This window comes from Podarcis liolepis (genome assembly GCF_965112155.1).
Source record: "Podarcis liolepis genome assembly, chromosome: 5".
NCBI classification, from domain to species: Eukaryota; Metazoa; Chordata; class Lepidosauria; order Squamata; family Lacertidae; genus Podarcis; species Podarcis liolepis.
The window spans coordinates 103,176,574-103,202,703 of NC_139556.1; the positions used below are offsets into that span (position 1 = coordinate 103,176,574).

A 26,130-nucleotide genomic window follows, 5' to 3' on the forward strand; every position below is an offset into this window, starting at 1 on the left:
ACTTGCACTTTGACGTGCTTTCGAACTGCTAGGTGGGCAGGAGCTCACCCCGTCGTGGGGATTTGAACCACCAACCTTCTGATCGGCAAGCCCAAGAGGCTCAGTGGTTTAACCCACAGCGCCACCCGTGTCCCTTGCTCATTCAGGTTGGGGTAAGTCAAATTCAGGCTCCCTTCAGCTCAAGAGGGAATTGGCGTGTTTCACATCTGACTGTGCACCTTCCTTGTAGCAGCTGCCCCAAACCCCATAACACGGTGATCTGCTTACTTGTTAGGCACACGACTAGGGTGATGCCGACATCTTGAAGGAGGTACTGGATATTCCCAAAGATCTGTATTTGCTAAAAGTGGGGCAGAGAGAGAGAGAGAGAGAGAATGAGTTCACGGAGGGCTCCCAGTCCTGCCGCTTGTGGACAGATTGTCACCCAGATGGTTACTTCGGATTGTTACGGAATTAACTCAGACCGAGTGGGACAGTCTAGGGGGCTTTGCAACGGCACCCAAAGATGTCTTGCTGGGCCTGGATTCGCACACGGGTCCACGCTCCATTGCAGCAAAATCACTTCCCTGCCTTACAGGATCCCAGGCAACAAACCCATTGCTCCTTTAGGTGGAGGCTTTTTATAAAGACGAGAACCACTGTGGATCAAGGATCTGGCTGTGACCTGGGGAGAGAGCAGGGTTCAAATCCCTCACTCAGAAATGCAGCTCGCTGTGGGTGAGGAGGAGAAGATAGAAACCACCTTGAGCTCCTTGGAGGGAATGTAATTAATAGTATTAGTATATTAATTAATTACAGTAATAAAAATAAGGAAAGAAAGGACTCTCTTCAACTGAAGCCATTGTCTACCTCCAAGTTAGAACTACAGTTTAGGGGCACATGCTGTCAGTCACCCACCATTTGGCCTTTGGGTGAATCTACTGTTAGAATTCCTGCTCCGTGATTGCAGTCATGGGATTGTTGTCTATCACATGACGGTGTATGTTTTGACTCCACAGAGTGGGAAGTGACGGAGACAGGATGTTTGTGTACCTGTGTTCCGTGAAGGGGGACTATTGTTCTTTTGTTCTTTTTCCTCTTTGGTGTCTGATGCTAGAGAGAGAGGGAGCCATGTTGCCGTGCTCCATGTGTGTTTATATGTAAATAAAGTAGAATAGCCAATATGCTGAGTTGCTGAGGTCTGCGAAGACTCTGCGGATCCCGAAGTGTGCCGGTGTCTGTTGGCATGGGTCACTGTGATGTTCAGGCTGAAGAAAGCTTTTGAAGCTCCCGAACGATCGACCAGGAGGGAGGGAACATGCCAGTCAGGCATGTGTCTTTGCTGGGTCCTACTCAAGTGTAGGATGAGCTCCTGACATCTACACCCATCAATGTTTACATATGTACGTACCCAATACAGCAGAGCAGTGCCAATGAACTGGCCCATTCCGTACAGGGTCAGGTATTTAATCACCGAGAAGGAGGCCACGAGGGCCGCACGACCTTCCCTGGGGAAGAGAAAGAGGCAGCTCAAGTGCAGAAGGATAACTCGGGGCCTGAAAGACTCGGCAAGCGGCTAGGCTTGCCAGGGCAAGTGCCAGGAGTGTGCCAGTCCCAGTGGGTACCTGTTGCAACATGGAGGCCAGGGCAGCAGTGCCAGCAGCAGCAGGACAGAAGGAAGCCTTATAAAAAATTTAAGGTCTCAAATACAGGGGAAATAATCATAAATGCACACATATCTAAACATATGAACCATGTGCCTGAAATAGTATGGGAGAGCAATCCTTAAGCCATTTGGATTCTTCCAATGACCTCAAATACCGTATTTTTCGTTCAATAAGATACACCCGACCATAAGACGCACCTAGTTTCCAAGGCGGAAAACAAGAAACAAGAAAGCAACGAAAGCCCCTTGAGCGAAGAGGCAGGAGTGCTCCCCCTCTGCTCAAGAGGCTTCGCGTTGCTTTCGCTGAAGCCAGAAGAGCAAGAGGGATTGGTGTGCACCTCTGGCTTCTGGGATAGCTGCACAGCCTGCATACGCTCCGTAAGAAGCACACACATTCCCCCTTACTTTTTAGGAGGGAAAAAGTGTGTCTTATAGAGCGAAAAATACGGTATTTCTCTGCAGTAAAGGAGGCAAATGGGGAAAGCCATCCCATTGCCTTTTCGCTTACAAATCCTGTCTTAAGGGCGTATTTGTGTATGAATAGGGTGAGCCTGTGAGCAGGATTCAGGAAACTAAAATATTGACCATCACAACAGAATGGCCAGGCTGCCCAGGTAAAGCAATCAGTGACCATTATCAGGAGTTCTGTGGTAGACCGTTTCCTTCTGTGATGTATGGATGATGTTTTTTTTTTGGGGGGGGGTCTTGGGCTACAAGGTGGGCAATTTCAAAAGTCTATATAAGGGCTTGCACACCGTTGTTCTGGGTTCCTCCTGCGTGGGGTGAGTGGGGACCGATTATTATTATTATTATTATTATTATTATTATTATTATTATTACAACAGGAGGAAGGAGGCAGCGGAGGAAAGGCACACTGGGTCCCACAAGGCGCCTCCGGAGAGGTTTGGCCTGGCGGGAACAAAGCCACGGAAGCGAAGGAGGCAAAACCCACCTGATCAGTTCCGGCACACACTCGATGTTCGGGATTTGGGAGGTGAAGGGAGACGCGACAGAAGCCTCTTGCTCCGAGAGGGAGATCCCGGCGTGAGCCATCTTCAAGGCCTGAAAGAGCAGCAGCATCAGCCATCGCCCCCTTTCAATTTCAGATGGAATCAAGAGAATTGTAGGAACAGGAATCGCCTTTTGGTTTCCACTTAGGACCCGCCACATCCTTTATTATTATTATTATTATTATTATTATTATTATTATTATTATTATTATTATTATCATTATCATTATTATCATTTAACAAATCTAATTACCTACCCCGCAGTCGTTGGCTCCGTCGCCACACATTCCCACGTAGTAGCTAGGAGACAGGAGGGAACATCATTTAAAAGTTAAGGTTTTGGTGTGTTTTTTTTAAAAAAAAGATGTTAAAAATCCCATTCACAAAACGACCAGAAGCCTTCTTATTAGGGATAATGTCAACTGAAATAAAGAAAGAAGTAAGATCTCTATGTATGCAACATAAACAGAATTTTTATTGCAACGTATTGGAAAAATGAAACTATACCTACAAAATCTGAATGTCAAGTTAAACTATGAGAATATCTGCGAATGGCAAAAATGACAGGGAGGGTATGAGGGTATTCGATGCAAAAGGTAAATCAAGAATGGATTATATTCAAGGAATAGCTTAAACATTACTGTGACGGCAAAAAGGTCCTTCTCCCTGTCCCCTGAGCTCTTCTCCCAGAATCACGATGGCAAACAAGGAACCTACTCTAGCTTCTGAAATTCTTCCACAAGGCTGGACTTCTGCGCTGGAGACATCCTGGCAAACACTGTTGCGTTCAGAAGAATCTGTGGATGGAAAAAAAACACACCCACCAAATAAACACAGAATTATAGAATTGTAGAGTTTGAAGGGACTCTAAGCTTCATCTAGTGGCGTCTCCTTCATTGAATGTTTTTAAACAGAGGTTGGATCTGTGGGATGTGAAACACAAGAGCAGTCAAGTACAACATTCCTAGAGTGAACATGTTTACACCTGGGGAGGAATGTTTGTCCAGCCAGCAGGTCAACTTCCTGTTTCCTCCTCTCCATGTGGCTAGAGGTGGGTGTGGCCTCACCTGTGCAGGTAACGACAAAAGCACAGGGCAGGGCAGCCATCTCTCTCTCTCTCTTTGACTACATGCATCAAAGAAGCAACATCTGCTTAGCCAAAGATGCTCTCTTGGCCTCCAGCCAAGAGAGGGCAAAGGGACTGTCTCCTTATGAGTTAGTTTCTAGGTGTATGTTACTTTTCTAAGCTAAGTCTGCCTTCTGGGATCTGATTGTGAACAGAATGTGAGTAAACTCTTTTTATACTTTTATAGAAGACTGTGTCGTGTCTTATCTTTTATGAGGGAATAAGGGGAAAATACCAGAACAGTTATTACAGAGGCTTTAGCGAGCCTGAGCAAACGCATCCGCTGCGAGTTTAAAAAGGGGGATGTTACTCTGCTAAATTGTGAACTTGTTAACACAAGATGGAAAGGCTATAACCAAACAATATATCCTCTCCTGCATCCCTGAACATTCCCACAGGATGGCCATCTCTCTGGGATTCTTTAGCACTGCAGAGGGCTGGACTAGATGGCGCTTAAAGGATCCCTCCTGTTCGGAATGCTACGATTCTATGAAACAGTGTCCTGGAGGAGTCCAGGGAGGCCGTGCAGAGGAGTCAATGACGCAGGAGAAATCTGGGAGCGCCAAAGAACATTTGCGACGTGGACAGAAGATCAAGACGGTCCAGTACAAGCCCACCCTGAAAGCGCAGGACGTTTATTGCTTCACAAGACACACACCTGGAGGCCCCTTCCGCCCAAAGAAAGCCCCGCATTGCAAGCTGGTTCCAACAAAGCGCCCTTAAGGATGCGTCCTGGTCTCAATGGGGGGCCCATTCCTCATTCCCTCCCTGCCACCAGCCCTAGGGACCACCCACCGCCTTCCCCACAGCGTACCTTGGGCAGGAGACTGCCGAAGTGTTTCATGAGGACGTGATAGGTGTCCCCGTTCAAGGCGAAGTGGAAGTCGCTCTCTTTCCCGCTAGCGTCAGAGATGTCAATGGAGATGTCGGGAGTCTGGAAGTCAGGAATTACGCCCCGGTGACTTATTTCAGAATTTGCGCAATTGGAAGCATCTCAGCAAAACGGGGTCAGAAGCTTGGGGGCACATCCATTCCGCCCAGACTGAAGCTATGCAAAGAGCTCTGGAGCTCCTCCCTTACCATGTTTTCATCTGAATTGAACACCTCCTCTATCAGCTGCCAGGTAACGGATGCCCGGTTGGAGCCCTCTGCCTCCCTGGCTTCTACCAGGATCACTCTGGTGCCAAAGGAGAACATCCCACAGTTCCTGGCGACTGTGATGGCTGTCTGAAGATTGTCGCCTGGAAGCGAGGGGAAGGGAGAAAGTCTGTGGGTATGATGGCCTGGGATTCGGACTCGGAGGCTGAACCTGAGGAATCCCAGCCTGCACAGGATTCCCCGCCTCCAGGACCGGCTGAGCCGGGGCTGGGGCTTGAGCCTGAAAGGTCCTCACCTGTGCCAGATCCTCAGGAGCAGACACCAACTGAATCCACTCTGGCTCCGGAGGTGATGGAGGACCCATTGCCTGCAGGTGCTCCTCTCTCAGCCCCGTCAGGGGAAGCTGAGGTTGCCTCTGGGTCCGGTAGCCCTCCAGCCTCTCCTGAGCTGCAGAGGCTCAGGGCAGAGAGGCAGAGGGAACTAAGTTCCCGCAGGAGGAGGGCTCGCCTCCAGGCCAGGAGAGGTGAGTCACCTGTGGACCGGGGCTGCCCTATGCCTCGGGGCAGATAAAAGCCGGCCAGCCCCAGTCCCAGGTTGCAAGAGCAACATTGGTGGTGGCCTGTTCCTGCCTGCACCCTGTCCTGCTCTTCTGCCAGAGTTCCTGACCTCACCCAACTCCCTGCCTTGGACGCAGCTTCAGCTTTGACGGACAGCCTCCATACTGCACCCTCAACCTTGGACTGGACTCAGACCTTGCCGCACGGTTAACCCTCGGGACCAGGACACTCTCCCTCCCATTGCCAGTAACTAACTGAAGGTCTCCTCTTGAAGGCCCAAAGGCCGCTGGGACTTCTCTCATCCTGATTCTCTAATAGGGTGTTGACACGTCTCGCCATTCATCATCCATTCACCCCACATTTTTCAATGGGTTTTGCGGTCACTTTCCAAACGGGAAGAAAAGTGTGTTTCTTTGTGGCTCTGGGCCAAGAGAGAACTTTCCTGGGCTTGAAATGTGCACACCAGCATCCAACAAAATACTGGCAGTCTGCAGGTGGCCGAAAACACTTGAACCAACCCCCCTCCCTTTTGGACCACCATCTTGTTTCTATTCGACACCATCCAGAACGGCTTAATCGGTTGGGAGAATTGGACTCGAAAGCTCAAACGCTGTGTGCATTTAGCCAAAGGTTTGCAAATGCCAGTATCCAATCACAAAAGAAAAGCTTCGTTTCTTGGGAAATCTGTCAACTACAATGCAGTTCCAGCCTGCCTCCACCCCTGCCTATGATTTTTAGAGAGACTGAGCCCCACGTATGTTTGCATCAATAAAGGCCTGATCTCCCCCCCCCCCCCAGTTAAAGCCTTTGGGAAACCCCAGCGAGGGAGAACCCCTTGCAAACCCTTCACAAACGCACAACCACACAACCACAACCTACCTACCTGTGACCATGACGCTGCGGATGCGAGCAGAGCTGAGTTCTTCCAGGACAGCCTGGGTCTCCATCTTCAGCCGATTCTCCATGACCAGGAGACCCAAGAAGGTCAGGCCAGACTCCAGCTTGTCTCTGGGAGGCAAGAGGGGAGAGTGAGGGGCTTCTGAAGGGGCCCAGAGGAGCTGCTGGACCCAGAGAGGCCTGGGGGCTGCTCTGGAGCACGGCCTTGAGGTGGCCGGCCCCACAGAGAGTCCGTTATGAAGTCGTCCCCCACTATGCCTCTGGCTGCCAGTGAGGCTCATCCACGTTATTAGAAAAATAGTGCCAACCGCCTCAGCGTCTCGCTGGCTCGCTCGCTCCCAAACTTGCAGCACAGAGCCGCCCGCAGCAGAAGAGCCCACCGCAGAGCTCCAACCGAGGGACGGGCTCTTCCCCAGACCCAACTCTCGGGTCCCGGACTCTCAGCCTCGTCCCCTGAGATCGCAGCACCCCTAGTGCCTATGGGTAAGACTGCCCTGCTCAGTTCCTGACTCCTGGTCACAGGCTCACCCTATTCACACACAGATACGCCCTTAAGACAGGATTTGTGAGCAAAGAGGCAGTGGGGAGGCTTTTGCCATTTCCTTCCTCCTTGCAGAGAAACATTTGAGGTCCATTTGGAAGAGTCAAAATGGCTTCAGGATTTCTCTCCTGTACTATTTCAGACATGTGGTTTACATACTTCCGTATGTGTTTGCCTTGTAAATTTAGGAACATATGATTTATACATATGAGACCTTAGAAATCCTATAACACTTACCTTTTGGCCCTGCTCTTTCCGTGCTTAAAAGTTCTGTGTGTGAGTGCTGATGGGGTCCCCCCCCACACCCCCCCTGGAGTTTTCCCTGCAAAAATTGGCTCTATAAAGCCCAGTCCATGCAAATGTCAATTTGTGTTTTCTGCAGATTGCCGTTTGCGCCAACTGACCTTCAAAATGCAGGTTTTTGTGAGGAAAGCTCCAGAGCAGGAAGCAAGGTGTGTGGGGGGGGGGCGTGAAGACCCTGAGCTTTAAATTGCAGACCCTTCCTGGAAATCACGGCAGAAAGGTAAGTGTGGGTGACCCCTGACACGGAAGGGAGATGACTCCGCTCTTGATAATGAATGATATAAATTGAGCCCCTGCCTGGTGGAGTCAGGCCAGCATCAGCCCCGGGGGCCCAACCTCAGCCAGCCTTACCTTTCCAAGTTGTCCAGGTTGACGCCCCTGTTCAGACGGAGCTCCTTGTGAGCCAGCGCAATGACGCGGAAGCCTTGAGACGTGAAGCACTTCAGCTCCCTGTGGAAGTTCTTTGGGACTGCCGGGGAGGAGGGGGAGAGAAGAGAGGCGCCAGTCAAAGAGCAGCAGAGGCAGCTAACCAAGGATGGGCTTGTTTAAAATAATAATGATTTAATAATAATTTATTATTTATACTCCACCCATCTGGCTGGGTTTCCCCAGCCACTCTGGGCGGCTCCGACAAAACGTTAAAAGCACAATAAAACACCAAACCTTAAAAACTTCCCTGAACAGGGCTGCCTTCAGATGTCTTCTAAAAGTCAGCTAGTTGTTTATTTCCTTGGCATCTGATTGGAGGGCGTTCCACAGGGCGGGTGCCACCACCGAGAAGGCCCTTTGCCTGGTTCCCTGCAACCTCGCTTCTCACAGGGAGTGAACTGCCAGAAGGCCCTCGGAGATGGACATTTAAAACGGCTCCCCCTGAAGTCTGACCCAGCTGTTTGTTTGGATACTTATTGTGGACAAATGCCGGCTCCCTTGGCCTGAAAGCGAGATGAGCGCCGCAACCCCACAGTTGCCTTTGACTGGACTTAACCGTCCAGGGGTCCTTTACCTTGTTTACCTCACAGGGACATGGATCTTGGGGCCTTACCGGTGTTGGGTTTGCAAAAGCCGGCCACCGTCTCCGGGGCTCCCTTCATGTAGAGGTCGTAGCCGTCCTTCCCAATCTCTTGCGTGATGACAGACATCCTCAGCAGAGAGGAGGAGAAGGGAAACTGGTGCAGGATCGCGATGCCTTCCAAGGGGGCCTGGGAGTGGCGGGAACAGGAGGCTCTTAGTGGGAGGTCTCCCCGCAAGCAGGTGGCTTCTATTCAGCACCACGACACCCAAGGCGTCTACGTAGGGGCTGAACTAATAGGTGCGATGAGGGCTAGAAACTTGACAAGCTGGATGGTGTGCAGAGGCGGGTGCCCAGGATGATCAAGGGTGTGGAAACCAAGACTCAGAAGGAACGCTTGAAGGAGCTGGGTATGTCTAGCCTCGAAAACAGGAGACTGCAAGGTGACATGAGAGTTATCTTCCAGTATCTTAAGGGCTGCCCCATGGTCCAAACTGTAGGACCCGAACCAATGAATTTACATTGCAAGGAAGGAGAATTGGATTAAACACCAGAACGTTCTGGCCGTAAACTCCGTTTGACAGTGGAACGGCCTCCCTCGGAAGGTAGTGGCCTCTCCTTCATTGGAGGTTTGGAATCTGCTTGAGTTGAGATTCCTGCATTGCAGGGGGTTGGACTAGATGACCCCCCGAGGCCCCTTCCGACTCTACTATCCTACAGCTCTATGATTCTATACTACCTCCAGGATCAGAGGTAGTCTGGATGGCCTGCGCTTGAACGGTCCCGCCGTCACTGTGAAGAACGTAGGCTGCCTTGGCTCTCTAATGACCTGCGTGCAACGAAACAGGAGGGTCGGTGGCTGCACTGCCACACCCGGACATGCGGCAGCAGCGGCAAAGAGCGGACTTCTCCGCCTCCCCGAGCGGCCGTCCGGCAGAGCTTTTCTGACCGGTCAACGGGTTTGGGTCGTCTGGCCAAGAGAGCATTGCTCTGACCCTGCCAGAGTCCCTGGTGGTTGTAGAAACTCTGCCAGGCGCTATAGGGGCAAAACTGCTCAGATTTGCACCCAGACGCTTAGAAAGTTGGCATGAGTTTTAATCTGCTTTCCTGTGGCTTTAACTTTAAATTACAGTACTCCTGTACAGTTTTTTTGACGATGATTTCTTTATCTTTTTTATTAACCGCTTTGATGTTTTTCTACACTGTAATTTTTACTAATGAAACAATAAATCAATAAATATTACTGCATCCCAAAGATGTGGAGAAGCTGCTCCAAGAAGGGTGCCCGAGTGCCAGCCCCCCTTGCCCCTCATGGCTGGGTGGGTCCAAGGAGGAAGGAGAAGTATTGCCCACCTTGAAGGAGATGGTGATGTGCCCCTTCCTTCAGAAGCTCTCCCTGGACACGGAAGTATTAGATAATTCTCACCCATTGGCTACTATCTCCCTTTGGGGGCGAGTTTCAGATGCGCTTGGAGGAGACTGAAGATTTGGAACCAGTTCAGTCTAGAGGCTTCTGGCCCAGCCAGGACACTGAGGCTGCCTTGGTCGCCCTGGCTGAGGGCATTTGTCGGGAGAGAGATGGGTGGGTGCCTTTTTATTGATCTTGCAGTGGCTTTCAGTGTTAGAATTCCTGCTCCATGATTGCAGTCATGGGATTGTTGTCTATCCCATGACGGTGTCTGTTTTGACTCCACAGAGTGGGAAGTGATGGAGACAGGATGTTTGTGTTCCTGTGTTCCGTGAAGCGGGACTATTGTCCTTTGTCCTTTTCCTCTTTGCTGTCTGATGCTAGAGAGAGAGGGAGCCATGTTGCAGTGCTCCGTGTGTGTTTATATGTAAATAAAGTAGATTAGCCAAAATGCTGAGTTGCTGAGGTCTGTCACGCAAGTTGCGAAGACTCTGCGGATCCCTAGGTGTGCCGGTGTCTGTTGGCACCAGTCGCTGTGATGTTCGGGCAGAAGAAAGCTTTTGATGCTCCCGAATGATCAACCAGGAGGGAGGGAACATGACAGTCGGGCATGTGTCTCTGCCAGGGTCCTACTCAAGTGTCGGCCGAGCTTCTGACATTCAGCCCCATGGACCACCGCATCCTTCTAGAGCATCTCAGGAGGGCTGGGCAGACTGTACATCAGCAGTTTTGCTTCTGCCTCTAGAGCCCTGTCCATGGCTGGTCCCATGGGAGGTGTCCTGTGGTGCCCTGTAAGGATCCATCTCCCCCCCCACCCCCATTCTCGGTCCCCACTCTTGAACCTCTTTATGGAGCTGCTGGGAGGTTGGGAGGAAGTTGTCGATACGCAGACGACACCCCGCCCTGTCTCTCTGACCTATCTGAATTGGGAGAGGGGGCTGAGATGCCAGAGAGGTGTTTGGAGGCAGCGATGGGCTGGGTTTGGGCCAACAAACTGAAAGTGAATCCTGAAAAGACAGAAGTCTTGTGTGTCCCGAGTTCTCCAGTCCAGGAAGGAGCAGATTATATTAGGGCAATGTGCCCTAACTAGGGCTGCCTTTGAAGATGGCTTGGAAACATCAACCGACTCAAAATGCAGCGCTCATATTTGCCTTTAGAACTCACACAAGCCCCGTTTTAAAACAGCCGCATACAGTCGTACCTTGTTTTGTGACCAGGATCTGTTCCAGAGCCCCGGACGATAGCCGAAACGGACGCAGGGAAAAGCACTTCTGCGCTTCTGCGCATGTGCGAGTGGCAAACCCAGAAGTAACCAGTTTTGGTACTTCTGGGTTTGCCACGGACATTCGCCGGAATGGACGCTAGACAAGGCACACATTCACGGAGGTACAGCGGTACCTCTGGATGTGAATGGGATCTGTTCCGGAGCCCCGTTCGCATCCAGAAGTGAACGCAACCTGCCTCCGCGCATCTGTGTGTGCGCGGGTCACAATTTGACGCTTCTGCGCATACGCGTGACGTCATTTTGACCATCTGCACATGCGTGAGCGGCGAAACCCAGAAGTAACACGAGAGACCACCTCCTTCCCTAGAGATCCCCTTGGGTGTGAAGACTGGCAGAGGGGACCCTCTTGGTTAGTCCTGCCACCACCGAAGTTTGGGGTGCTGAAAACCTGGAAGGGGACCTTCTCTGCAGCAGCCCCCCAAATGTGGAACTCCCCCCCCCCAGAGGTGCACCTGACACCTTCTCTGTTTTTTGCCAGGACCCACCCTCTTCCTCTGCCTGTAATTTGTTTTCATACTGAATTTTAAAAGGTTGCAGTCCACTCCTGGGACCTGCCCTTGAAGGACAGGCAATCCATTCAATCCTCACCATCACCTGCCTCTGAACACCAATAGCTGGGAACACAGTCTTGGGAGAGAGAGATGGTCTCATGTCTGCCTTGCGGGCTTTGGGGCAACTGACTGAGCCCTGCGGTGCCAGGATGCAAAGGTGTGTGGCTCTCAGTCTGCCCTAAAAGAGAACAACCGCCAGCAGCTGCTGCCAGTCCACTGTTCCCCCTGCAGTCGTGCATTTGACTTTTCCTTGTTCAAAACTATCCACAGAAAGTTCTTTCTGGCTTGGTCCTGCCTCTAAACTGCCTCCTTCCATGGCTCCCAGGTCAGAATGGCAACAGAAGATCCCTGCTGGGTTTTATGTATTTCTTAAGAGCAGAGGAAGAGCCAATGACCCATCGAGCCCAGAATCCTGTTCTCACAGTGGTCGACCAGGTGCCCCAATGGGAAACCAGAAATCAGGATTCGAATACAAGAGCAAATCTCCCCTTCTGTGGTTCCCAGCAACGGGGATTCAGAAGCATCACTGATTCCAACTGTGGAGGCACAGCAGAATCGCTAGCCCTCTCCTCCTCCATAAATCGGTCCTATCCTCTGGCAGCCATCACTGCCTCCTGTGGGAGGGAGTCCCATCGTTTAACTATGTGCTACTGACTTCCTTTCGTCTGTCCTGAATCTTCCAGCAAAAAACCTTCCCTTTGCCTCCGTCCCGAAGAAGCCCGGGGTAGCAGATGCGCAAATGAAGCTACAAGGCTCCTTTGCCCCAGAAGCTCTTTCGCTGAGCGGATGCTGTGATGCCAGCCGCCCCCTGCCTTGCTTGTTCCCCCAGGACGAGAGTGGCAGGATGCTCCGCCAGGGCGGGGGCCGCTCAGGGGCAGGTGCGGCACTTACCTGGGCGGCGTTGCTGTCTGGCTTGACAATGGTGCGGCTCACTTGCACGCTGCCTTTGCTCCCGCCCGAGCTGGACTCCTCCATTTTCTGTAAGAAGGAAGGAGGAGAACAGACATTGCGACTGGGAGAGTCTCCAGGACCAGATGAGAGGGTGGCAAAGATGGTGAAGGGTCTGGAAGCCAAGTCTTAGGAGGAATCCTTGAGGGGCCTGGAGATCTTTAGCCTGGCCATCTGTCCTGACACGCTTTGGCTGAGATTCCTGCCTTGCACGGGGTTAGACTAGAGGACCTTTGGGGGTCCCTTCCAACTCTACAATTCTCTGAGTCTTTGAGAAGAGGAGACTGAGAGGAGGTCCGTGTTTATGGAAGACAATCTTACTCGGCTGAGTGATCGCCAAAGAAGAAGAAGAAGAAGAAGAAGAAGGATGACGAGTCCTGCTGGATGAGGCCAATGGGGGCCTATCAAGGGCAGTATCCAGTTCTCACCGTGGCCAACCGGATGCCTGGAGGAAATCTGCAATCAGGATTCGAACCCGAGAACCATCTTCTCCCCTCTTGTGGCTTCCAGAAGCATCGCTGCCTCTCCACCCCCTCCCCAAATCCTGCCGGCCCTTGTGGGGAACAGGGGAAGGCAAGTGTCCTCTGCCCACAATCTTGGGCTGCAGCTCTTTCCGCGTTGCCCCGCTGTGGGCTCCCTCCAGGGGCCTTTGCCAAGCAGCAGCGGAAGGACGGACACACCAATGGCACGAGGTGCAAAAGCAGGTTCAGCTGATCCTGGAGCAGATTGACAGATTGTGTTGCAAACAGACAGGAAAAACCACGTCCTGGAGCGAAGCCAGAGGGCCCGAGTTTTGCTCTGCCTGTTAGCAGAGGGATGGAGCCGAGGGGAGGGGACCTCTGGGGCAACGTTCCCACGCTCCTCCCTGCTGGAGGTGGCATGAGGACAAGGCCTTCAGCCCCGTGAACGTGCCGCGGAGCAGGTCCCCGGTGCCAGCCGCGTGACCGCAAGGGTCAAGAGCCGGGAAGGGCAGCCTCCAAAATCAAGGCGGAGGGTGACGCAATGTTTGTGCCAGATTTCCTCCGACAACGGAGCAGCTGCTGTGTCCCTGTGCATTCAGGCAACGGCAGAAGAGCTTTGGCATGCCCCAGACTCCTTTCTGAGGCAGCCCCGGGCTTTGCACTGCAAACCACAACCGCTCTGCTCAGTGGAGTGTCTTTGCAAACCACTTGTGTTCCCAGGGCCTCCCTCCATCGCTCAGTCACACCGTCCCAGGGTCCTGGCAGGCCCCCGGTGAGGCCTGGAAGCAGGAAGTGGGCCAGGAGGAGCAGCCAAACACAGGGCGACTTGTGCAGTCCCCACACTTTGCTAGGCTGGCAAACCGGAGACCCTGGGAGAAAGCCAGGATGAACAAGGGCTGCAGATTCTTGGATGTTTCCAGTCACTGCAGTCAACTCTTCCTCCTGGAAGCTGTCCCTCCCGGGTGATCGTCAGAGGTTAAGCGCCTGCTGGATCCAGCCAAAGGCCACCTGAGCCATCATCCTGTATCCCAGTGGCCTCTCAGATGCCTCTGCAAGCTTCCTCTTCTTCTTTGGCGATTCCTCGTAGCTGAGTCAGATGGTCTTCCATAAACACGGTTTTAACCATGAGTCCGTAAGTGACTGTGGAGGCCAGTTCTGGGTCCACACGTCCTTCCACAGTGGGGACATTGGTTTCCGGGCGGGAGTTGATCACGGTGTGGATTTGCCAAGTGTGCCTTCCTCTTAGCACGTTTCTCCCTTGAGTTCTCACTGGAAGGACAGATCGTGAAGCTGAGGCTCCAAGACTCCACAAGAAGAGAAGACTCCCTGGAAAAGACCCTGATGTTGGGAAAGATGGAGGGCACAAGGAGAAGGGGATGACAGAGGACGAGATGGTTGGACAGTGTTCTCAAAGCTATGAACATGAGTTTGACCAAACAGCGGGAGGCAGTGGAAGACAGGAGTGCCTGGCATTCTCTAGTCCAGGGGGTCACGAAGAGTCCGACATGACTAAACAAAAATTATTATTATTATTATGCCCTGCCTTCCCAGCTCTTTCCTCCTCGGCAGCCCTGAGTGCGAAAGTCGACTCACCCAGTTGGTGCCCTCAAACATCTTGATGTCCAAGGGATCCCCTTGGATCTTCCCGTCCAAGACCAGCAGGGAGTGGCAGGTGGCCATGGCTCTGCAGATGGGTCCCCACGGCAGCGGGCAGCCACTGGAGAAGCTGTGCACAGCCTGGAAGCTGGGAGGGAAAGCAGAGCATGAGCCCCAGGGTCCCTCTTGCTGGAGGGAGAAAGAGTTTGGGGTGCCGATTAGCCACACTAGCCAAGGGCGCCTTCAAAACTCTCTCCCAGGCAAATCAGGTACTCTCTATCTCATGTGGTGGCTATGTAAGAAAACCCAGGTATTTGGGGAGAGCATCCATTCAGAATTACAAAAAAGGTTAAAGATCTCTTTCAACAGAAAACCAGAAGCTTATCAGCTGGGAATTATAGATTTGGATATCCCGCAAAAAACCGAAGGGTATCTTTTTATATGCTACAGTTGCAGCAACAGTTCTTATTGCTGCAAAACGGAAGTGATAAAATCCGCTCTATTCATGAATGGATTCAAAAACTGACAGAATATGCAGAGTTAGATAGTTTATCAGAAAAATAAAGGATAAACCAAAACAGGAGGTCTTTAAAGTACATTTGAAAAATAATTACTGTAGTTTAAATTCTGTTGCAGCATTCGAGCAATTTCAGTAGTAGCTTTAAGAAAGACTTCAGATTTAAAATAAATTAAGGATTAGTCAAATTTGGATAAAAGTGTGTGTTGGCAACCAGCAATATATAATTGAAGTAAGGAACAGACGGGAGGTCGGGTCTATAGTTCAAAGACCAATTTTTGCTTCATTGTTTTGTAAATAATATTGTGTTCATTTTCATTTCTGTTTTTCTTCTTTTCTTTCTTCTCGATGTATCAATAATAATAATAATAATAATAATAATAATTAATAAACTCTTTCCCAAAACACAGCAGATGTTTCTTGGGCTCCAGGATCTGCAACCCAAGTGGACAAGAGGAGTCTCAAAGGGTTGTCTGGAGCAGCAAGGCTGCCAGGGATGAAAGAAGAAGCCCGTCTTTGGGTCTAAGGCGAAGGGCTGCCCCACAGCAGAGTTGACGGCACAGCTGCAGATCTTTGAAAGCCTATTTCATTGGCCTTGTCTGCCCTTCCGCTGGTCTCCCCCTTGAAAATGCAGGTTGCCCAATCTGGGGGTAATCCAATCCATTTGTTAATTGATTTGTTTCATAAAATTTCTACATTGTTTTATTGCAAAAAAAACCAAGAACAGCAAACCCTCAGAGTGGTCTATGAAAAGATGAGACTGGAGGTCAGGGGCGAGGAAAAGGGAGCAGTAAAAATGAAGTTTAGTCCACCCACAGGCCAAGGAAGGATGCAAAATGTCTGCTTTCCCCAGTGGAGAGATTTCCCTGAATCAGAGGCTCAGAAATGCTGGTGTGCTTGTTGCTTGTTCTTTCAGCATTTTAACATTTTGTAATGTTTTGAAGTATTGTAATTTTTTCTTGATTTTCTTGTTTTCATGGATCATCTAGTCCAACCCAAGAGTCCTTTCCCCTCCTGCGGTTTCCAGCAAGCGCTCCTGCCTCCAGCTGTGCTACCCGACCAGAAACCTTTCCATCTCTCTCTTTCTCGCTGGTCTCCCAGGAAGGAGGTCCAAGTTAGGGGGAGGCAAGTCAGGAGGAAGGCTTTTGGAGCACCTAAATCCGCCATCCAGTCACTGCTCACCCCCTCCACACCCGTCTTTACTCCACAAACAATCGGCCCTTGTTGGAAACTGTCAACATAACCTCCTTAATCCTTTTGTTCCAGAGGCCAAACACACAGTGGCTCCTTCAGAACAAGATGGAGGGCTTCCCTTGAACAGGGCGCTGAGCCAAAGGGGTGGTGGAGGAGGAGGAGGAGGAGGAGGAGGAGGAGGAAGGAAGGAAGGAAGGAAGGAAGGAAGGAAGGAAGGAAGGAAGGAAGAAAGGAAGATTATTGTGCTGCTGGACTAGATAGGCTGTTGGCACCTTAACCTTTTGTATTTAAGAAGTGAAAGACTTCTGAAATGAATCTGCTGCCGTCCCCAAAGCAGGCGCTGCCAAGAGGACTAAACCTTCCACTCTTCTCTGCTGCCGGAATCTGCAGAGGAGCAGGGCTGGCTTGCTAGATTTCCCCGAAGCCTCTCCTTGGCAGCAGGAAGCTGGATAGCAGCAAACCCCCCCCCCCCCGCCCTCTCCTTCTGGGGCTGGAGCCAAGCAGAGGCCGCACCTTGTGCCTGAGGCTTTGCAGCCCCCTTGGCTGGGCAGCGCTTCTTCATTCATCTCTCCGTATTCAGGTTTACTTAAAAGGAATTTTCTGGCCACCCCGGGGAGCTGGACCAGATGATCACTGGGATACAACAACCACAACCACAACGCTACCCTTCTAGGGGGCTTACCTCCTCTTTTCGCAGGGGACGGCGCCCCACAGATCCAGGCCATCTTCTGTCAGCGTGCCAGTCTAGGTGGGGGGAAACAGACACAGGGCATCCCTGGTCAGAAGGCGGAGGCCCCGAGGCTCAGCTCAAGTGCCGCAGGGCAGCTCAGGCACAGATCTCCTTGCGGGTGGGTGAAGGCGAGAGATGGGCCCACAAAGCGGGGAGGGGGGCAGAGAGAGATGGGAAGGCCCCTGGGGGAACCGGGAAGCTCTCCGTGGGGCGCAAGCTTCCTTCTCCTTTGGCCAGTGGAAGCCCAGCCCCTGGGTGCCACTGAGCCTTGAGGAAAGAACTCCTGAGGACTAGAAACCTCCCAGGAATGAAAGCGCTGGAGGCGTGAAGCATCCTTGGCACCCACAGGGTGCCTCTGGGGGTTTCCAAAGGCTTCAAGGCAGTTACCCCTGAATGGGACGACTGTGCCCCGGAAGGACCAGGTGCGTAGCCTGGGAGTCGTTTTGGACTCACAGCTGTCCATGGAGGCACAGGTCAATTCTGTGTCCAGGGCAGCTGTCTACCAGCTCCATTTGGTACGCAGGATGAGACCCTCCCTGCCTGCAGACTGTCTCACCAGAGTGGTGCATGCTCTAGTTATCTCCCGCTTGGACTACTGCAATGCGCTCTACGTGGGGCTACCTTTGAAGGTGACCTGGAAACCACAACTAATCCAGAATGCGGCAGCCAGACTGGTGACTGGGGGCGGCCGCCGAGACCATATAACACCGGTCTTGAAAGACCTACATTGGCTCCCAGTACGTTTCCGAGCACAATTCAAAGTGCTGGTGCTGACCTTTAAAGCCCCAAACGGCCTCGGTCCAGTAGACCTGAAGGAGCGTCTCCACCCCCATCGTTCTGCCCGGACACTGAGGTCCAGCTCCGAGGGCCTTCTGGCGGTTCCCTCATTGTGAGAAGCAAAGCTACAGGGAACCAGGCAGAGGGCCTTCTTGGTGGTGGCGCCTGCCCTGTGGAATGCCCTCCCATCAGATGTCAAAGAGATAAACAACTACCTGACATTCAGAAGACATCTTAAGGCAGCCCTGTTAAGGGTAGTTTTTAATGTGTGACATCTTAGTGTATTTGGGGTCTTTGTGGAAGCCGCCCAGAGTGGCTGGGGAAGAATTTGTTCAATTCCCCCCCCCCCTAAATATATAGTCCGGCCCACCACAAGGTCTGAGGGATGGTGGACCAGCCCACAGCTGGAAAAGGTTGCTGACCACTGAACTAAGCCATGGTCGCTCCTGGGGCCTGAGGTAGAAATTCTGTAAAACCCATTACCAGCAAGGCCAGAGTCACGAACCCAAGAGTGCGGCCAGACCCCCAAACTGTTAATGCTTGAAGGTTAGGAATGAGAAACAACTCCTGATAAGGAACAAGGAGGGCTCTGCGTGTACATTTTTAAAAAAAGGGGTTGAGAAAGTGTTTCCAAGAACTGGTTGGATGAGAGATGATGGGGTGGCAGACAGCGGCTGGGAAGAGGATGAAAGAGCCAAAATGATGTATATTTTCCCTATAAAGTTTGTGTCCCAGGCCAAAGTGTACTCTCTGGGCTCTACCCTGCAATTCATTGGCGAAAGTTCAGTGCCTGAAGCCCAAATTACCGCATTACCAGAACCAAAGGATTCAAACTACAAGAAAAGAGATTCCAAGTCTCTCCTTCCCTGGGGGGCTTCAAGCAGACTTGGGGTGTCCCTCCGTCAGGGATTGCGGCAGATGGCGCTCAGGATCCCTTCCAACTCTCCCGTTTTAGGACAAAGTCTGGCCGATTTGGACTTTGAAACCCCAAGGGCATTCCCAGAGACGGCACCTTGTCAAAGCACACCAGGTTGATCTGCCCGCAGATGTTGATCCTCTGAGGGCTGATGCAGAAGATCTTCTTCTTCTTCAGCCTCCTCTGGGCGTAGACGATGCCGGTGGTCAAGGCGGCCGGAATGGCCGGAGGGACCGCAACCGTCATGAGGAGGAGCGCCATGGTCACCGTGTCCGAGACGGGTTGCTGGGAGGACACAAACACACACCGGACAGATGGGGTCAATTCATGTGGTTAATTCATTGCATTCAAACCCACCATTTCCTCCAGGCTACTCAAGGAGCCCCTCCTGATCCTCCCCCCCCTTTCCATCCCCACAACAGCCCTGTGAGGTAGGAGGGGCAAAGGTCCCAAGCAGTGGGTGTCACGGCCCAATGGGGATTTGGGTCCTAGCCCAGAACTCTAACCACTAGACCGTGCTGTCTCTCCAAGACTCACCTTGTGGCTCACATACACCCCGATGGTGTAGACCAGCCCCAGGATGCCGATCAGAGCCAGGCCCACGATGAAGCGGAAGGCTTCTCGGTAGAGGCGGAAGTTCAGGGGCTTGGGGTAAAGGATGGACCTCACCAGGTCTCCCTTGGCGGTGTTGAAACCTGCAGCAAAACGTGGCATGGGCGACACTCGAACGCAGGACACAGACTCGGCCCAAGGAGTTATCCCCATGCCTTGTCCTTTGGCTTCCCAGAGAACTTGGCGTCCAAGGTAAGAGCCCCACCTTCCATCCTTCTTGCGCTCGGATTTAGGCTGCGATCCTCTGCGTGCTTACTCGGGAGGAAGCTCCATGGAGCCCAAGAGCAGCTGGCCATCTGTCAGGGGCTAGGACCAGACGACCCTCTGCAGTTCAGTGATTCTAATAAAGGTGTCTATGACTGGATTTCTTATGGCTTTGGAGCGTGTAAGATGGCATGCGCCTGCGGTCCCAGAAACAGCCTCATACGAAACTAGCTCTAAGCACAATGACTTGGAAGGAACCCAGAGGGCAGGCACACTTTCCCAGCAATAGAATCATAGAGTGGGGAGGGACCACGAGGGTCATCCAGTCCAGCCCCCTGCGATGCAGGGATCTCGGCTAAAGCATCCCTGAGAGACGGCCGTCCAAGCTCTGCTTCAAACCCTCCGAGGAAGGAGAGTCCCCCACCTTCCGAAGGAGACCCTTCCACTGTGGAACAGCTCTCACCCTCCAAAAGTTATTTCTGTGGTTGAGCCGAGACCCCCTTTCTTGCAGCCTAAATCCTTTGGTTTGGCTTCTATTTTCTGGAGCAGCAGAAAGAAGGTTTGCTCCTCCTTCCAGATATTGTTAAGGTAAAGGTAAAGGGGCTCCCTGGAAGGACAGATCGTGAAGCTGAGGCTCCAATACTTTGGCCACCTCATGAGAAGAGAAGACTCCCTGGAAAAGACCCTGATGTTGGGAAAGATGGAGGGCCCAAGGAGAAGGGGACGACAGAGGATGAGATGGTGGGACAGTGTTCCTGAAGCTACAAACATGAGCCTGACCAATCTGCGGGAGGCAGTGGAAGACAGAAGTGCCTGGCGTGCTCTGGTCCAGGGGGTCACGAAGAGGCAGACACGACTAAACAACTGAACAACAACAAAAGGTAAAGGGACCCCTGACCAATAGGTCCAGTCATGGCTGACTCTGGGGTTACGGCGCTCATCTCGCTTTATTGGCCGAGGGAGCCGGCGTACAGCTTCCGGGTCATGTGGCCAGCAGGACTAAGCCGCTTCTGGAGAACCAGAGCAGCGCACGGAAACGCCGTTTACCTTCCCGCCAGAGTGGTACCTATTTATATACTTGCGTTGGTGTGCTTTTGACCTGCTAGGTGGGCAGGAGCAGGGACCAAGCAACAGGAGCTCACCCCATCGCAGGGATTCGAACCGCCGACCTTCTGATCGGCAAGTCCTAGGCTCTGTGGTTTAGACCACAGCGCCACCCGCGTCCCTAGAACATTGCTTAGGAAACCTCAAAGAGAAGCAGGACGAGGCAGAGCTAACCCCAGGCTGGGTCAAGAGAAGGGAGAGAAGTCACTTTGAAAGGCATCTCTCTGCATTTGAGAACTGACTTGGTGAGAAGGTGGGTCAGTTTCAGTCCTCCTGGCACACAACGTCTCTGGGCAGGATATGAATCTGAGAAGCACTTTGAGGTGCTTTCGAACTGCTAGGTTGGCAGGAGCAGGGACCGAGCAACGGGAGCTCACCCTGTCGCGGGGATTTGAAACGCTGACCTTCTGATTGGCAAGTCCTGGGCTCTGTGGTTTAACCCACAGCGCCACCCGTGTCCCTCTCCAGATATTGGAAGAGAGTGCTAATCCTCTTGCGTGATAACCAACGTGGGCTGCGGGGGGCAGACATGCATCTCCTGCCATAATAATAATAATAATAATAATAATAATAATAATAATAATAATAATTTATACCCCGCCCACCTGGCTGGGTTTCCCCAACCACCCTGGGCAACAAACAGCATATCTAAAAACATAATAAAAACATCAAACATTAAAAACTTCCCTAAACAGGGCTGCCTTCAGATGTCTTCTAAAAGTTAGATAGTTGTTTATTTCCTTGACATCTGATTGGAGGGTTAAAACAGAGTGGGTGCCACCACTGAGAAGGCCCTCTGCCTGGTTCCCTGTAAGCTCACTTCTCGCACTGAAGGAACTGCCAGAAGGCCCTTGGATTCCTTTCTCATTCCCCATCTCTCATTCCCCCTTCCCGCTCCACAGAGCGGATTGAATACTCCTGATAAAGGTTTCGCTTATCACTGAGCTGCCCAAGACACAGTTACCCTTTTTGGGTAATCAGGCCTGGAGAAGAGGCTCTTTGACACAACCTGCAGGTCTACATTCTCCTGCCTCCCTGGATGCTATTGTTAGGATTCAAAAGCAAAGCGCTTCCTCTTGGCACCAGGTGAGTCAAGCTCAGTTTAGGATTTTGCATGCATTCATCACATGCGCCATCAACTTTCAAGAAAGGAGAGTCACGCTTCACTTCAGGAAGAGTTCCATAGTTTAACTTTCCACCACCCCCACCCCCACCACACCCCTGTCACCTGCAAAACTGCCTCCCTCCAAATCCCTTCATCTGCATGAGAAAGAAACCGGGGGGGGGGGGGAAGAAGGAGGGCATGACCTTCCCAGGGACCAACAGGCAAGAGTCCTAATTGCAAAAATAGCTTCGATTTTTCTCTCCTCTCCCCCCTCCCCCGCACTCAGGGTCACCCATCTCCCTACCTTAAAGAGGTGTAAATCACAAAGCTGTGTTATAGGAATTCTAAAGTCATACACACACACACACACACACACACACACCGTATTTTTTGCTCTATAAGACTCACTTTTTCCCTCCTAAAAAGTAAGTGGAAATGCATGTGCGTCTTATGGAGCGAATGGAGGCTGCGCAGCTATCCCGGAAGCCAGAACAGCAAGAGAGATTGCTGCGCAGCAATCCCTCTTGCTGTTCTGGCTTCAGGGATAGCCGCACAAAGCCTCTTCAACAACATTTGATTCAGAATATTTTCTTTCTTGTTTTCCTCCTCTAAAAACTAGATGTGTCTTGTGGTTGGGTGCGTCTTATAGAGCAAAAAATACAGTATATATAAAAATACATAAATGTACAAGGCAAACACACATGCATAAGTATAGTGCCTGAAACAGTACATATAGTGCTTGCAAGGAGGAAGGAAAAGGGAAAAGCTTTCCAATTGTAGGGGCTGCTTACACCTCCCTGTAAATACAGTCTGGCAAGTATCTGTGAAGCTGAGCACACTCTCAATATGCCTAAGATATTCAGAAACTAAGGATTTGCAGTGGTGCCTCGCAAGACGAAAAGAATCTGTTCTGTGATTCTCTTCGTCTAGCGGTTTTTTTGTATTGCAAAGCAAGCCCATTGACGGATTAGCGGATTAGCGCTATTAGTGGCTTTTAGCGGCTTTTAGCGGCTTATCTGCTGATCGGATCAGCTGATAAGCGGCTTAGCGGCTTAGAGAAAGGGGGGAAAGGGGAAAAAACCCCGCAGGAACTCGCAAGACATTGTCGTCTTGCCAAGCAAGCCCATAGGAGATTCGTTTTGCGAAGCACCTCCAAAACGGAAAACTCTTTCGTCTAGCGAGTTTTCCGTCTTGCGAGGCATTCGTCTTGCGGGGCACCACTGTACCATCTCCAAGGAATGGCCAGGCTACCCAGAAAAGGCAATCAGATAAGGCAGGATCAGGTATCCTGGCGGACAGGAGAGAAGCAACACACTCCAGTTTCTGCTGGGGACCGCCTCTTTCTGTGAGGCATGTATGATATTTTGGGGGGTGGTCTTGGGCTCCAGGGTGGGGAATTTTAAAAGTCTATATAAGGGCTTGCACACCAATGTTCTGGGTTCCTCCTCCCTCCTGTGTGGGGTGAGTGGGGAAACTGTTGCAACAGTTCAATAAAGATCAGGCTTTCTAGCTGCTTTGCTTCTCAATATTCTCTGCCTGACCTCTGTTATTTTCTCTAACCAATGGAGAACCTACAAAGGACTCTATGGGGCTCCTGCACACCCCATAAGGGAAAGGGGGCAGTTTTTTTCACACAACAGCTGCTTGACTCACCTGTCTGCAGCACGACGGCCCTGACGGGGCCTTTTCCGGCTCGCTTGGTCTGGATGACCTCTGTGCCGCAGAAGAGAACGTGTCGGCGGTAGTCTTCCACGCTGTGAACTTTCCAGGGCTTGGAGTTGTCCATCTGGGGCAAGGGGGTCTTCATCACGGGAACGCTTTCGCCTGCAAATGCAGCCCAAATCCCACCCGCTCAGTGGACAACACCACAGAATCACGGCATCGTGGAGTTGGAAGGCACCCCCAGAGTCATCCAGTCCAACCCCCGGCAAGGCTGAAATCTCGGCTAGAGCATCCAAGACAGATGGCCCCCCCAACCTCTGCTTAGAAACCTCCAAGGAAGGAGAGTCCACCACCTCCCGAAGGAGACCATTCCGCCATCAAACAGGATCTTGAAGAACCAGAATAGGTTCTTCCTAATGTCTACGCCAGTGTTCCCCAACCTTTTTTGGGCAAAGGCACACTTGTTTGATGAAAAAAATCTCGAGGCACACCACCATTACAGCCCCGTGATGTCAGCGCGCAGCGTCATGCCGGGAGGGACGCACGAAAGTGTAAGTTTCAATTTTTTCCCTCCCCTCCTGTGTAAAGGGGAATGCACTCTGCTAAGTAAAGGCACTTGCCACAGCAGCGTCAACGTCACAGCACCCACCGGCACCCAAGAGAGAAGGGGTCTCAGCAGCCCTTTTGCCAGGAAGAGGAGCAAGAACGAGAGGAGGAGGAGGAAGAGGAAGAGAGTGCCCCCCAAAAAACATTCTCCTTTTGATCTTCCTTATTTGCAATTCCTCATTGCAAAACAGCGGTTGATATACAGCTGATTTTTTTGTTATTACAGTCCCCACCCCCTCACCTAGAAAAACACCACCTGTCAATTTATTATTATTATTATTATTATTATTATTATTATTATTATTATTATTATCATCATCATCATCATCATCATCATTATTATTATTATTATTCCCCGCCACTCTGGGAGGCTGAAGCCCTTTAAGGCTTCCTTCTGTCCACTCTCTGTGAATTACCTGCCCGGAGCGGGTTTTGGGGTGGGCGCTGCTGCCGGTGTCCTCCCCGTCAAGTCTCGCCTTGCCCGGCGCGTGGCGGCCGCCCTTTCCCACACTCTGCCGGCTGCGCTGCCAAGCCCCGCGGCTCGGCCTGTCAGCGTTACCGGGCTCGGCGGGCGGTAATTCCCGAAGAAAGCCGGCGGCGCTTGAAGAGCTGGCAAGCCCCCATTTGCATGTCTGTTTTCCGCAGCCCTTGGAGAGGATTAAGTTCCCTCCTTCCTGCTGGGGAACCTCCAAGCTTTGGGGGTGGGGGGGGGAGGAGGCAGCAAAGCGAGGCAGGAAGTAGAGCGCGGCTTGGCTCCTCGCCGCCGCCACCCCGCCTCTCGCCGCCGGACTCGCCCGCCTCCCTCCAGGCAACATCTCGCGGCACACCAGGCAACATCTCGCGGCACACTAGTGTGCCACGGAACAGTGGTTGGGAAACACTGGTCTACGCAAAACTGCCTTTCTTGCAGCTTGAATCAGTGTGCATGGATTATTACTAATGATGGTGATTACTTTGCACAGAACCATCTTCAAAGGAGGCCCTGCCCCAAAGAGCTTACAAACGGCAATGAGATACAAGGGGAAGAAAACCAAGGTGGGGCCAGGCAAGGGAAGAGCGTTGTCTTCATTGCAATGGCACTGCAGAGAGCGGAAGGAGCTGCCAAGGGGATGGTGCCCATGAATGTTGTGTTCCCCTCGGCCGAAAAGGCTGTACCGTATTTTTCGCTCTACAAGACACACATTTTCCCCTCCAAAAATTAAGGGGGAATGTGTGTGCGTCCTATGGAGCGAATGCAGGCGCCTTGGCTTCAGCGATAGCAACTCTAAGCCTCCGAAGCGCAGAGGGAGCGCTCCCTCCGCGCTCCAAAGGCTTCGCGTTGCTTTTGCTGAAGCCTGGAGAGCGAGAGGGGTCCAGGCTTCAAAGATAGTGAAAGGAACCCAAAGGAACTCCCGCTGCGCTCTGGAGGCTTCGGGTTGCCTTCGCTGAAGGAGAAGGCAATGTGGGAGAGGGAGAGCTGCACAGCGCCCCTTCAGCTAAGCGGGAGGGGGCTCCATTCCTCCTGCCGCTTCGCTGAAGGGCCGCTGTGCAGAGAGCGGGAGAATTTTTTTTCTTGTTCTCCCCCTCTAAAACAAGGTGCGTCCTATGGTCTGGTGCATCCTACAGAGCGAAAAATATGGTACATAAGAAGGTAAGAAGTGTCAGTACGCCTTTGAGCCGATGCCAATGACTTGGCTCCATATCTGGATCTGCCCCAACTGGACTAGGCGAACTGGATCACTTCCAGAGACCTTCCACTCCTGGAAAGCAGGTCTAAGTGCACTGGAACCACAACTGTCTCATCTGTTTCATCTGTCTCATAGATAACATAGAGACTCCCACAGAGTCAGGCAGGAGTGGAAGAAGCGAAGAGCAGTTTCCGCCCCCTCCTTTCTGAAAACATCAGGAGATTCTTGCAATGGGGGGGGGGGGAATATCCCCATCCAGTTCAGCCTCCTGTTCTCACAGGGGCCATCCAAATGTTTATTTTTATTTTTGATTTCTACACTGCCCTACAACCGAAGGTCTCAAATGCCCCAATGGGAAACGGGCAAGCAGGATCCGAGCCCAATCACCCTCTTTCCTCTGGCAACTGAGATCCAGAAGCATCGCTGCCTCTGACTGTGGGGGCAGAGTAGGACCCCTGACAGCCCTCTCCCCCGCCATGAGTTTGCGCCATCCTCTTCTAAAGCCATTCTATTTGGCGGCCAAATCACTGTCTCCTGCTGGAGAGAGTGCCACAGGTTAATTTACCTGCCCCCTTTTAAATTTACCTTTCAGGCTGCCTCC

At 51.9% G+C, this 26,130-nt stretch overlaps 1 protein-coding gene across 4 annotated transcripts in view; it reads right to left on the minus strand.

The window, feature by feature from the left end:
* The window catches only part of LOC310707131 (putative cation-transporting ATPase 13A5), a 56,222-nt gene that overhangs the window by 6,472 nt on the left and 23,620 nt on the right, over positions 1-26,130 (minus strand). For 3 of the 4 annotated variants that reach the window (XM_083503923.1, XM_083503921.1, XM_083503924.1), the window contains exons 10-26: positions 23,248-23,418; positions 19,107-19,264; positions 18,666-18,854; positions 16,829-16,890; positions 14,433-14,583; positions 12,322-12,408; positions 8,926-9,015; positions 8,220-8,376; positions 7,529-7,646; positions 6,320-6,444; positions 4,862-5,022; positions 4,596-4,715; positions 3,373-3,452; positions 2,913-2,955; positions 2,598-2,707; positions 1,391-1,487; positions 268-340 (exon numbers count right to left, since the gene is read on the minus strand). In XM_083503923.1, coding sequence (XP_083360049.1) covers positions 268-340; positions 1,391-1,487; positions 2,598-2,707; positions 2,913-2,955; positions 3,373-3,452; positions 4,596-4,715; positions 4,862-5,022; positions 6,320-6,444; positions 7,529-7,646; positions 8,220-8,376; positions 8,926-9,015; positions 12,322-12,408; positions 14,433-14,583; positions 16,829-16,890; positions 18,666-18,854; positions 19,107-19,264; positions 23,248-23,418 — 1,992 coding nt within the window. The remainder of the gene's footprint in view (positions 1-267; positions 341-1,390; positions 1,488-2,597; positions 2,708-2,912; positions 2,956-3,372; positions 3,453-4,595; positions 4,716-4,861; positions 5,023-6,319; positions 6,445-7,528; positions 7,647-8,219; positions 8,377-8,925; positions 9,016-12,321; positions 12,409-14,432; positions 14,584-16,828; positions 16,891-18,665; positions 18,855-19,106; positions 19,265-23,247; positions 23,419-26,130) is intronic. The other variant, XM_083503922.1, reaches the window with a different exon arrangement.